The sequence below is a fragment of the Hylobates moloch genome, unplaced genomic scaffold (genome assembly GCF_009828535.3).
Source record: "Hylobates moloch isolate HMO894 unplaced genomic scaffold, HMol_V3 SCAFFOLD_15, whole genome shotgun sequence".
In the NCBI taxonomy this organism is placed as follows: Eukaryota; Metazoa; Chordata; class Mammalia; order Primates; family Hylobatidae; genus Hylobates; species Hylobates moloch.
In genome coordinates, this window is record NW_026652290.1 from 30763020 (window position 1) to 30775539 (window position 12520).

At 51.5% G+C, this 12520-nt stretch overlaps 2 protein-coding genes across 9 annotated transcripts in view; both read left to right on the top strand.

Moving 5' to 3' along the window:
• ACOXL (acyl-CoA oxidase like) overlaps positions 1-419 on the top strand; it is a 362177-nt gene extending 361758 nt beyond the window's left edge. For both annotated transcript variants that reach the window (XM_058428613.1, XM_032177651.2), the window contains one exon: positions 219-419. In XM_058428613.1, coding sequence (XP_058284596.1) covers positions 219-419 — 201 coding nt within the window. The remainder of the gene's footprint in view (positions 1-218) is intronic.
• A 3214-nt stretch (positions 420-3633) lies between these two features.
• Positions 3634-12520, top strand: part of BCL2L11 (BCL2 like 11) — a 47068-nt gene continuing 38181 nt past the window's right edge. For 5 of the 7 annotated variants that reach the window (XR_009209991.1, XR_009209992.1, XR_009209990.1 and 2 more), the window contains exons 1-3: positions 5232-5500; positions 6344-6480; positions 6661-6750. Coding sequence is in view for 4 of the 7 variants with exons in the window: in XM_058428616.1 (XP_058284599.1) it covers positions 5232-5500; positions 6344-6480; positions 6661-6750 (496 nt within the window). In the remaining 3 variants the exon portion in view is untranslated. Of the gene's footprint in view, positions 3769-5231; positions 5501-6343; positions 6751-10048; positions 10419-12520 lie in introns of those variants that run through there. The other 2 variants (XM_058428615.1, XM_032177353.2) reach the window with 2 other exon arrangements.

Genomic DNA, 12520 nt, shown 5'->3' on the forward strand with positions numbered 1-12520 from the left:
GTTTCCACTGGGCTAGGTGTCAGAGTTTGCAATGTCTGAAATAAAAAAGGCTTCCAAGGGTTATTCATGGCCAACAGTTTCCACAGGAGAATCCAAAGGGAAACTAGTTTCCGGGGCCGCTGTGTGTGCGGGTGCTTGGGGTGGGCGGAAAGCTGCTGGCACTAGATGGCTCTAAGTGTGCCAACATCTGGCCTGTCCCATTGTGTCGTGTTTTGCAGTTGCTGGATTTGTGCGACTCGGTGAAGGATGATGTCCTGAGGGTGATCTCGACCTTTAACATTCCACACACCTACCTCTACGCACCAATCGCCGGAATCTACAACCCTCGGGCCGCGTGGGCTTTCTACCCTGCACCGCTGCAGCCGCTGCCACGGGAAAAGGAGCGCTCCCAGCGGCCCAAGCTGGGAGCCAAGCTCTAACGGGTGTGGCGGGAAGTGTGGTGGCCCGCCTGCAGCTGCCACGACGCTCGCTCCACTGACGCCCGGAGCTGTGGCCGAGGCCGGGGTCTGGCACCCGCTGGGCCTCCGCTCTCGGGGATTTCGGTGGCAAAGCGGAGGTCCCGCCGAGGCTGGCGAGGTGCGCGGCTGGCTGCTAGGAAAGAGATCCAGACGGTCGGTCGCCTGGTGCGGTGGATCCCTGTGCCCTTTCCCTGAAACCCAGCCTGGCCTGACTGCAACCTCTCCCAACTTCAGTGCCGGATCCCCTAGACAATCAGGGTGGGCTCCCTGATGCGAGCGCGCCCCCACAGCCGGGTGCCGCCAAAGGTCTCCTGCTGCTAGCGGTGACTCACATTCCCAGTGATTTAGAAAAACTGTGGTACCGAGTGAAAGAAAAAAAAAAAGCAAACACCCTTAGACAAAAGAAAAAAGCTCCACTCTTTCCGCGAGCGGGAAAAAAGGTTTGGTTCAGCAAGTGATGCTTTTTCAGTGAATCAGACGCTCTGGGGCTCTGCAAGGAAACGCACGGACTGGGAGGAGGAAGTGGGAGCCTAGAGTTTTGCTCTCGGCAAAACAAGAACTTGGCTTGTCCTCCCAGGCCAGCGGTTTCCGTACGGCAAGAAAAGTCGCGGAAAACATTTTTACCATCGGACGCTGTAATCTGTCCTTTAGAAGAGAATAGGTGAAAAGTTTAATAAAGAAATTAAGCGATGTGGAAGTCGTTCCCGCTGCTTGTAGAGGGCGAGGAGGCGGGCCTGGGCAATTTCGGAACTAGGAGAGACCACGTCGGCAAAGCCTGTGGTCCCGGACAAGGGCCATGGATTTCCCATTTCTCAGATCCCGGCTGCCCGACTTCATTCTTGTTTCTTTCAGTCCAAGCCATCCTCCCTTCTCCCTCCCTCCACGTCTCTTGGCAGAGACAGAAAGGGACACCGCTCTGCCCGCGTCCACTGCGAGGGATGTGACCTAAAACCCACGGGCCCTTCTCACACTGCGTTCTCTGCGCTCCGGCCCAGTTCCGGGAGGACCTCCCGACGGCGCAGGAGAAGGCTGTAAGGGCTCGCGGCCCCCGACGCGGCCTGGGTCTCAGGGGACCCATGAACCCGCCACCTCTGGCCGGCTTCCTTTTAGTGCCCCAAATAGGAGCGCTTAGCCCGTTGCTTCCCCCGACTCTTGTTTTTCAGTGTTCACAGGGTCGCGAGAGCGAGCGACGCGGGGGCGACGAGGCTGCAAGGCTGCACAGGAACAGACGACAAGAAATAGGGCTTTCTTCTGCGTGGTTCTTTTCCGGTCCCTGTCTGAGTCGCCCGAACCCGCGGGGAGCGCGGAACATTGTGGCGTGCGACGGGCTTCGGGTTCTCAGCCCGCGCAGCAAGTTGCGTTGCTTTTCCCCGGGTGCGACGCGGGACGGGCAAAGAGCAAAGTTCGTCCGCGGTAGGAACTTCGAGGCCCGGTTAGGACAGATCTCCGGCCTCCGAGTCTACTTAGCCGTGTCCACGCTCGTGTCTTTTCCCTCTTGCAGCGAAATAACTGGGCGGGACCCGACGCGCGTCCTCCAGCGACTCCGGGAACCCAAGGCCTCCTTCACCTCGCTCAGAATTCACCCGAGAATGCGCTGAGACTTTGGCCTGGGGCTGCGCTGTGTCCCACTGACGTTACGGAAGCGCTTATGAATTTAAAAACTGATCCAGGTGGCCGGACGGCGGGACAACGCTTCCTCAGTTGCTCCTCTACGACAAGGCCCCTTCCTTCTCCTCCGCGGCTGCGGTGGTGGGTAGGGTGGTCCCTTTACAGAGTTTCCTTAATCCATCTAGCCTGACCCATCACCTGCGGGATGTTCCATTTCCCGATCCACCTCCCACACCCCCGCTGCAGTTGTCTAGAAGCTGGGGCTGGGTAACTGAGGCGCGCGAGGAGCAGACAGGAGGGCCGGGGTTGGGGGCGCCAGCCACGCGTTGGGAGAGAAGACCCGGGTGCAGACTCAGAGGAATGGAGAGGCGGCATGGAGTTTGGTCTCCTGGGAGGTAGAGTGAGGTGCCGCGGACTCCAGGGAGGAAAGGGATGGGTGGGGAGGCGGGAGGGGAGGAGGGACGGGGTATTTTGTGCTCCCGCACCGTGGCCCGAACTCAGCTGTTCTGCCTTCACTGGCCTCAGCCAGTCGAGGGAGCTCCTACGAGGTTATCTGCGAGCCCAGCAAATCTTGGGGGTCCTAGCCGAATGTAGTGCGCAACGTTCTCTCTCACTTGGAGGCCGCCACTCACCTCGTTTTTTTTTTTTTTTCCTAAAAGGATTTTTTTTTTCTGAGTGCTTTTTTCATTTCCCTATTTTACCTGCTCTGCACATGCCTCCCGCCCACACCCGGGAGGCGGCGAAGACGCCCACTGGGACCGCGCCTGGCCGTTTTCTGGGCACGTCCTGCCCCCACGGGCTCTGTCTCTTAGGGAGACTGGGCGCGGAAGAAAAGCTGGAGAGCCCCTGCGGGGTGGCAGGAGGAGGGTGCCTGAGTCCCGCGAGAAGCCCGGGCGAGGAAGATGCGCAGCCTGCTGATCCGCGTCCCGCCCGGCGCCAGGGACCCTCAGAGCGAGGAGAGCTCAAAGACCTCGCCCCGCGCCTTCGCGAGGACCAACCCAGTCTCCGCGCCTGCCCCAGAGCGGCTTAGAAACTCAGGGCACAGTGAGGGCGCAGGTCGCCTCCTGAGGCATTACACCGCCGGCCCGGCCAGCGGAGGCTGTGACCGCAGCGCCCCCTCTGCGCCGCGCACGCCGCGGCCGCCACCGGGTTGGGGGAGGTGAGCGGGAGGCTAGGGTACACTTCGGGTTGGGGGATGGGCGCGCACAGGGCCGCCAGCAGGCAGAGTCACTCCGGTAAACACGCCAGGGACGGCGGCGCGCGCGCGGGAGGCAACCCAGCTGGGCAACCCCCGCCTTTACCTGTCCGAGCCTGCACGCGCCGGCGGCCTAGGCGCCGAGGGGGCGGAGCTTGCCAGCCCGCGCGCCGGGGCGGGACCTAGCGGGGGCGGGGTCCGCAGTGATTGGGCGCAGGAGGGGGGCCGCCAGCCAGAGCTGGGCTGCAGGGCCGCGCAGGTTTCACTTCGCTCCGCGCAGCCGCCGGGTCTGCAGTTTGTTGGAGCTCTGCGTCCAGCGCCGCCGCCGCCGCCGCCGCCACTACCACCACTTGATTCTTGCAGCCACCCTGCGAACCCTGCCACACTGCGATCGCATCATCGGGGTATTCGGTTCGCTGCGTTCCCGCCGCCACCGCCTCGGCGCCCTTCCCTTGGCCCTTGTTCCCCCAAATGTCTGACTCTGACTCTCGGACTGAGAAACGCAAGGTAAATACCTCCAAATCCCGGGGCGCGGGCCTGGCACCGAAGAAAGACTAGCGCTGGAGCCCGAACGGTACCACCTACTGCCCGCTTCCCGTACACGTGCGAGCGGAGACGCTTGTATCGGTCCCGCTTGTCGCCGGCGGGAGGTGGGGATCCGTGTGGATCGGGTTCCCTCTCGGGCAGGTTCTCTTTAAAGAAAAGTCGTTCGCGCGGAACCTGCGGGCTCTTGGCCGAAGTGCGGCTTGGGAGGGCATGCTGCGCGCGGGCCTGGTGAAGGGTCGCAGGTCCGGGCAGGAGGAGAGACAGCGCGTGCTTTTCGGCGCCGGCCCGGGAGCTGGGGACCTGCTCGTAGTATCGGGCTGTGCGCCCAGCCGGAAAGTCTCGCCGCCAGCTCCGGCGCCCCCAGAGTAGCGGCCGCGCAGTGCGAGCATGTTTCGCGTCTTGGTTTTTTGGGGCGCGCGGGCCTGTTGCGGAGGATTTGCGGAACTGCGGTGGTGATATAACTGACGAGACAGGGCTTTTCCTTTTACTCATTCAGGCCAAGGTTTCGGGGCCACTGCTGCGTTCACTTTCTCAAGCGTACCTGGGGCCCTGCTTGCTCTGCAGGAGTCCTGCGGATTGTGCCATCCGCACGATCCCCTAGCAGCGAGAGATCTAGGTCCTCCCCTGACCACCTGGACCGCGCAGGGGACTAGCCGCGGCCAGCAGAACCTGCTCGGTCCCTGGGGCCGGGCTATCTTAGCGGCTCATGCGTGCCCGAGCACACCCGACCCGGTTCGCGGTGCAGGCTGGCGGCGCCCTGCCCTCTGGGACCTGTTGCCCCAGGGTTGGCGCTGCTGGTGGAGGGCCCGACGGACGCCAGGGCGGAGGGTGTGAATTTACTCGATGGTCGCGGACGTGCGCGTCCGTGGCCAGGGGTGGCTCTTCGGCTTTGACTCGTGCCTGCGGCGCGCCAGGAGAAAGAGAGAGGAAGTTGTTGGAGGAGAATAATTGCCACAGCCAGGGCGGTGACGGCGTTGGGGTCTGCCCCCGACGGGCCAAAACAAGGACAAGTGGCGAGGACTGGGTCTGGGGATGGCCCTGCGGGTCCGGGCGCGGCGCAAGTCCTGCTTTGTCTCCAGGTGACTGGCTGTCCAGGGCGGCGGGAGCTGCTAAGGCTTGTGTCCGAAAGAAGCACAGGGATGGGCAGGGTAGCCGGGCCCGCCGGCCCTCAAATCCTCCGACGAAGCGGCAGCCGCCACGGCCACGGCCGGAGCAGCGCTCGTAGGCGAGTTTGTCAACAATCGCCTCGCCTTTGGCGGCCTGACCCGTAGGCGCCGCCCCCACCGCGGCTGCCGATTGGCTGCGGCGCGGAGCGACCGCGCGAGGACCAATTGGGAACGCGGGCAGCCGGCGCCAGCGGCGCGGGGAGGTCGGCGGTGCCGGCGGGCGCAGAGCGCAAGGGGAGGAGCGGGAGGAGGCGGAGGATGTTCCCGGCGGCTGCGGCCGGGGCAGCGCGGGCCAGAGGCGCGGCGTGCGGAGCCCTCGGCTGCCCGGCGGAGCGCGGCGGCGGGCTGGCGGGAAGGCGCGGGCTCTGCGCTGCGCCGGGGACTCTGAACCCGAGTCCCGGGCTTTGTCTCCTGCGCTGCTTTTGTGGTGACGGTCAGGGGGCGCCCGGTCGGCGAAGGGCGCGGGCCGGACGCCGCGGGGCTCGGTCCCGGGCCCGGACGCTGCGCTCTGAAGGGAAGGCGCGGACGTGAGTTTCGGTGTGATTGCCTTCTGAGGGGAGGGTCTGTGGGATGACGGGGGCGCGCACCGGTGTCGCCTATCCTGCGGACCTAGTTGTAGATTTTGCAGGGGTTCGCTTCGTCGCCCTCCCCCCCCGCCCCCATTTAGAGGTGTGCACCTATCGGTGCGGCTGCACCTCAGAGAAGTTCTGTCTGGTTCGGTGTGGCGTGCGGTACGGGAGCGGGAGGGAGGAACCGGAGAGGGAGGGACCACGGGCGGAGAGAGCGCCGGAGCCGAGCCGGGCCGAGCCGCGCTGGAGTTACAAACTCTATTGTGACGCACTTACTACGACTGACGGCCGCTGCCAAACCTTCCCCAGACTTGCTGCCCTCAGCATTTTCAGCAAACAATGGGGCCGGAGTAGGGAACGCGGCCAGCCGCCTGCAATCGCTACATCTGCGCCCGCTCCTATGCTCCAGCGTCCTACCTAACCCCGGGAAGTCAGAGCCGCTGTGAGTTTCTGACTTATTCAAGTCTGTCCTGGGCAAAGAGCACACGTGAATAGACTTCAGATTAACTGCTTCTCTGGAAACGCATGTGTGTGTGCACCAGTTCCGCAAGCTGTTGACATTGTTATTGTATTTTGTTTGGGGTACGAAGTTTAATCCCACCCTCTACCAAAAAAAATTATACCTTTATTATTTTAGGTGCAATTCTTTTATTTGGGAGATTGTCAGAAAAGTATAGAACATGAAGTATTTGGGATTAACCCTAAGAATTTTTAATCGTTAGGTGAGAGCTAATTTGTTTATTCATCGATTTTTTTTTTTTTTTTTGCTTAAAATAATCTTAGTTTTTATTTTACTTGCAGAAAAAAAGACCAAATGGCAAAGCAACCTTCTGATGTAAGTTCTGAGTGTGACCGAGAAGGTAGACAATTGCAGCCTGCGGAGAGGCCTCCCCAGCTCAGACCTGGGGCCCCTACCTCCCTACAGACAGAGCCACAAGGTAATCCTGAAGGCAATCACGGAGGTGAAGGGGACAGCTGCCCCCACGGCAGCCCTCAGGGCCCGCTGGCCCCACCGGCCAGCCCTGGCCCTTTTGCTACCAGATCCCCGCTTTTCATCTTTATGAGAAGATCCTCCCTGCTGTCTCGATCCTCCAGTGGGTATTTCTCTTTTGACACAGACAGGAGCCCAGCACCCATGAGTTGTGACAAATCAACACAAACCCCAAGTCCTCCTTGCCAGGCCTTCAACCACTATCTCAGTGCAATGGGTAAGCAATGCCTGGGTAAGAGGCAGTTGACGTGTGAATGGTTGAATCTGCTTGAAGGCTGTGTGTGGCATTTAAAATCCCCTTTTAAAACCCCGTAACTGATTTATTCCATCTTTTGATGGGAGTGGAGGATGTGTCAAACTATCAAACCAACTTCTTTTTTTTTTTTTTTTTTTTTTTTTTGAGACGAGTCTCGCTCTGTCGCCCAGGCTGGAGTGCAGTGGTGCAATCTCAGCTCACTGCAAGCTCCACCTCCCGGGTTCACACTATTCTCCTGCCTCAGCCTCCCGAGTAGCTGGGACTACAGGTGCATGCCACCATGCCCAGCTAATTTTTTGCATTTTTGGTAGAGATGGGGTTTCACCGTGTTGGCCAGGATGGTCTCAATCTCCTGACCTTGCAATCTGCCTGTCTCAGCCTCCCAAAGTGCTGGGATTACAGACGTGAGCCACTGCGCATGGCCCAAACCAACATTTTTACAAAGTTATTAACTTTTGTGGCAGTGATGAGTTGAGGTCCAAACCATTAGCTTTCTGGTCTGTCTTCATTAAGCTAAAGTGTGTTTTAACCACCAGGCTTTACGTAGTAATGACATTTTGCTTGAAAGGAAACTGATCATTTACAGAAAATAGCTTAATCAAAAGTGTAAAGAAAGATGACAATCATTTTTGAAAATGACACTTTTAAAAAAATGAACTAGTTCATGAAAGCAGTACCAACATAGAACCATGAAAATGGTTTGTTTTCTGCCTAAATTCCTCTTTGCGCTTATTGCTCAGAGGGTTTGGACATAGTACTAATCAGATTAGGTTGTAGGTTTTTATTTCAGGGATTAAAGGCAGTAGTAGGGTTTGAACCAAGAGTGGCTAACATAAATACCACAGAGGCCCACGGCAAAATCGTGGAAGGAACTGACCTGGTGGAGACTGGTAAATTGGAGAGTATTTGCCCCTTCCATGTTTGGGCCACGCCTAATTGTGGCTGTAAGGGCATGTGGTCTCAGGGTGGGTTTTCCTATATTGCAAGATAACCCAGGAATGCAAAATGCATGCCAGATACCCTGTTTCAACATTGACAGCTGATTTTGAAAACATTGTACAAGCTGAAAAGAAACATCTGCAGACTTGATTTGGCCCTTGAACCTCCAGCATGTGACTTTGGGTACATACTTTGGGTAACCCTGGTGAGGGACTGAGTCTGTGTTGATCGACTTGCTGTTCCCCACCAATGGAAAAGGGTCATGTCTTGATCAGTAGTCAATCACATTGACCATTTGTCCAGATTAGCTTGCCATACATGAACAAGATAGAAGTAAGTTGGTAGAGTTATCAATTAGGAAATCCAGTACAGAGTCTATTACAATTTAGATTGTACTTCATGATGAAGGCTAACTCAACAAACCCATCAAAACAGACACTGGAACAAAATGACATTTCTAAATACCATCCAGCTGTGTCTTCATAGGCTTCAGTGAGGTAAATCGGGCAGGGCTTTGCCCATGTTATAGAATTGGAAAGAACCTCAGAGTGGTGGTCACTTATCAGAGGTTGGGCACACCTGTGAGGTGGTGGGCAGAAATGACAAACATCTTAGCAGCTACACATGTTGGCTGCTCGTCTCCTGCCAAATGCCAGGAGGTAATTTTTTAGGGCCCCTCCTTAGGGAAAGGAGCTGGAAGTTTTATTATTGCTGTTACTACTGCTCGGGAACTCATTTCAGCCTTAGAAGTTCTTGGTGCTTGTAGTTTTTGTTCTACTCATGAAAATGCTCCCCCATATATATGATCATTCTCGCTTACTCTAACATCCTTGCTTACTAAATGAGTTAACAGGGCTTTATGGTGTGTGTCCTGAAACACATGTGCATTAAAGACCCTCTGGAAGCTATTAGCTTTTCACACTTTCACAACAAAAGCTTCACACTTGTGGTTATTAAGCTGTTTTCTCTAACCAGGTCCCTTTCAAGCAAAATGCATACATTGGTCTCTGTAGGTGGTGGGTTAATGCATGGAAATAGTTTCTCCTTCCCTGGAACTGGGAATAGTGGGTGAGATAGTGTATTTTTTAATGTAAAGACAGGCACGAATGCTTTTTTTTGGTGATAAATACTATTTTACAAGCTAATTATAAGTTAAGCACTGTTACTTGAGATGAAAGATACAGGGCTTCAAAGATCATAATCTAAATAATTATGCACAGCTGATGGTTATACCTGTGAAGTAAAGTAGTGGATCCTGAGGTATAAGTTTATAGTATTAGCTACATTTCAGTAGATGGTGTGATGAAGAGTTTAATGCATAGGATTAAATGAGAAATTACAAGGAGTTTGTTTAAAGTTAATGTACCGAGCTAAGTTTTCAGTGTTAAGTTTTTGGGAGATTTGTTTTGGGAGAGGATGAGTTGGGGTTGGGGGAGGAAAGGACTTAGCCAGATGTGAGTTTCTTAAATTGAAGCATAAAATTTACAATTTTTGTAGTCCATAATTTTCTCTGGACATTCTGCAGTCTTAGTTCATGCCTGAAGACCACTGAAATAATGCTGAGTTGATAAGTGGTTCTCTTTGTTTAGTATTCTTTACTCAACCCTATCCTTGAAGTTCTTCAATGAAGCTTTTGATAATTTATTGCAAAATACATTTTCCACAAAGAAGTTATTATGATTGGTTTGAACTAGTGGAACACAAATGTGAGGTTATAAAGAGGTTCGCCTTAGCCAGGGGCTCCTTTAGCCACAAAGCAGTTTTTTGCTCAGCAACTTGGGGTAGAGATCAAGTGTGTCTTGAAGTTTTGTTTTTGCATCTTTGTTCTAATGAGAAAGTCAAGTCTTATGAGGAATGTATAGTAGTTAAGTGTATTAACACTGTTTTCATATTTTCCTTTATGTCTCTGATTTTTCTGAAGGCAGGTTCAAGGAATATATTTATCTGTGGGGCAACAGATACAGTTTTTTCACTTTTCCTCAATTTTAGTCTCCTTACACTCTGGGAGGATTAACTTGACAAATGATACCTTAGTGAATAACTGATTATTTTTATCAAAATCACTCACATGTGTTGGTTTACTGAGTGCCTTTTTGGATGAGTGTTTTATGCCATATGTGTTTTTAATGCAAATTAAAGTGTAGTCAGTACACTAAAGTGTAGTCAGTACAATTGGAAATAAGAGTTGAGAAAAGTCAGGATATGGAGGAATGCTCCCTAGTGTCAGGTTAGTAAATGTCTTAAAATTTTATACTTGTTCCCTGGCGCATTGGAATTCACATATGGGAGTTAATGGCTTTCTTCTTTTTTTTTTCCCCAGCGTCTTGTGGGTACTTCTCTTATAGCTGGTACTTGTCTGACCCCTCCTTTAGTTTGTGAGCTCCGTGGGCGGGGAATAATGGCCTGCAGATGCTAGCGAGTGCCTGACAAAGAGGAGAAGCCCAGGAGATGTTACGAGTCAATCCTGCTCTGCCTGTTAGCCTTTCGGACAAATAAAGTTTAAGAAGGCAGGTAGCAAGAAAAAGATCCTGACCTCTGCTCCGCCAAAATGTTTTTAATTACCTGGATCTAGCTGTAAGGTTTGCCACGTAGTGGTGACAGCTGAGGTCTAGCTCAACACTGCTCAGCAGGGAAGCCACACATGCATTAAGCACTTGACATAGGACTAGTCTGAACTGAGTTGTGCTCTCAGTATTGATACACACTGGATTTTGATATAAAAAAATGCAAAATAGTTTAATTGTTTTCATATGGGTTACATGTTGAAATGGTGTTTTAAATATATAGGTTAAATAGAATACAAACTTGTATTGCAGTTAAAAAAACACAAAGCATAAAATTTACCATCTGAACCATTTATTTCTAAGTGTACTGTTCAGTAGTGTTAAGTGCACTCATTTTGTTGTGCGGCCAATCTCCAGAACTTCTTCACCTTGCAAAACAGAAACTCTGTACTCATCAAACAACTCCCCACTCATCAAACAACTCCCCATTTCCCCCTCCCCCCAGCTTCTGACAACCATCATTCTATTTTCTGTCTATTAATTTGACAACTTCAGATACCTTATATAAGTTAAATTTATATAGTATTTGCTCTTCCATGACAGTCTTATTTCACTTAGCATAATGTCGTCAGGGTTCATTTATCTTGTGGCATGTCAAAATTTCCTTCCTTTTTAAGGCTGAAGGTTGTTCCAGTGTGTGTATATCACATATTTCATTTATCCATTCATCCATCAGGAGACTCTTGGGTTGCTTCCACTTTCTGGCTAATATGAGTAGTGCTACTATGAACATGGGTATGCAAATATCTTTTGAGGGATTCTGCTTTGAATTTTTTTTGATGTATACTTGGAAGTGGAATTGCCGGATCATATGGTAATACTATTTTTAATTTTTCTGGGGAACCATCATGCTGTTTTCCATAGAGGCTGTGCCATTTTACATTCCCACCAACAAGGCACGAGGGTTCCAGTTTCTCCACATACTTACCAACACTTTTTTTTAACAGTAGTCATCCTAGAGGATGTAGGTGATATTTCACTGTGGTTTGGATTTATATTTACTGGCTTAGATTTGTATGGCCACCACCATAGTCAAGATACAGAACAATTCAACCACAAGGATTTCTCATGATACCTTTTTATAGCCACAGCCACCTCTCTCCCTCTTCCTTGAGCATTTTGTCATATGCTCATTGGTGATTAAATAAAATGTATTTTAATATTGACTTTCTCTGTTTCTTTCTACCTTTTTAAACATGGCTACTAGAAAAATGCAAAATTAGATTTGTGGCTGGTGTTCTGTTTCATCTAAACAGTCTGGCCTCACAGAGGAGCTGGAGTGTGCAGTGCTGCTCTAGCAAGCAAGACTTGACTCTTCCCACTCGGGGCACATCACTTCCATGAAGCTTACTCCTTGGGTTGTTTGGTTGACTTAGGAGAATGAAAGTGATTAGCAGAATCTTGTAAGCATTTTAAACATTAAATGAACATTGTAAACAGCGGCATTCTTCAGGCAAATACAGAGTTTTGTTTTACCTCTTTAAATTCCATGGTATATTTGGACTTCAAAAAGTAGATGGTAGAGCACATGCTTCCTCAGCACCTCCAGGCTGCCTGGAGCCTCCCAATAGAGGTGTCTTCGAGGGAGTCCCAGCTCTGTCTCTGAAACCCCATAGTTACTTGTCTGACACCAAGAGAAATAAGGAAACTTTTTAAGTCCTAAGTGGGGAGAGAAAGTGCTAGAAGAGAAAGATACTTTTCTTTACTAGTTCCAAACACATTTATTAATTGTTAGTTACCCAATTTTAAATTTACATCTTAAAAAAATTTTTTTTCAGATAATTATAGATTCACATACATTTATAGGAAATAATACAAAGAAATCGTATATGCCGTTCACCCAGTTTCCTACAATGGTAACATCTTGCCTAATTATAGTATACTGTCACAACCAGCAATTACGTTAACAGAATCCATCTACTGCATTGAGATTTCATCAGTTTCACATGCAGTCCATTTCATGTGTCTGTGAGTGTTTATTTCTGTTCAGTTTTATCAAATGTGTAGATTTGTATGGCCACCACCACAGTCAAGATGCAGAACAACTCCACCACAAGGATTTCTCATGATACCTTTTTGTAGCCACAGCCACCTTTCTCTCTCTTCCTTACCCCTGATAACTACTCATCTGATCTACGTATCTGTACTTTTGTCATTTCAAGGATGCTGTGTAAGTATAATCATACTGTATGTAACCTTTTGAGATTGGCTTTTTTCACTTAGCATAA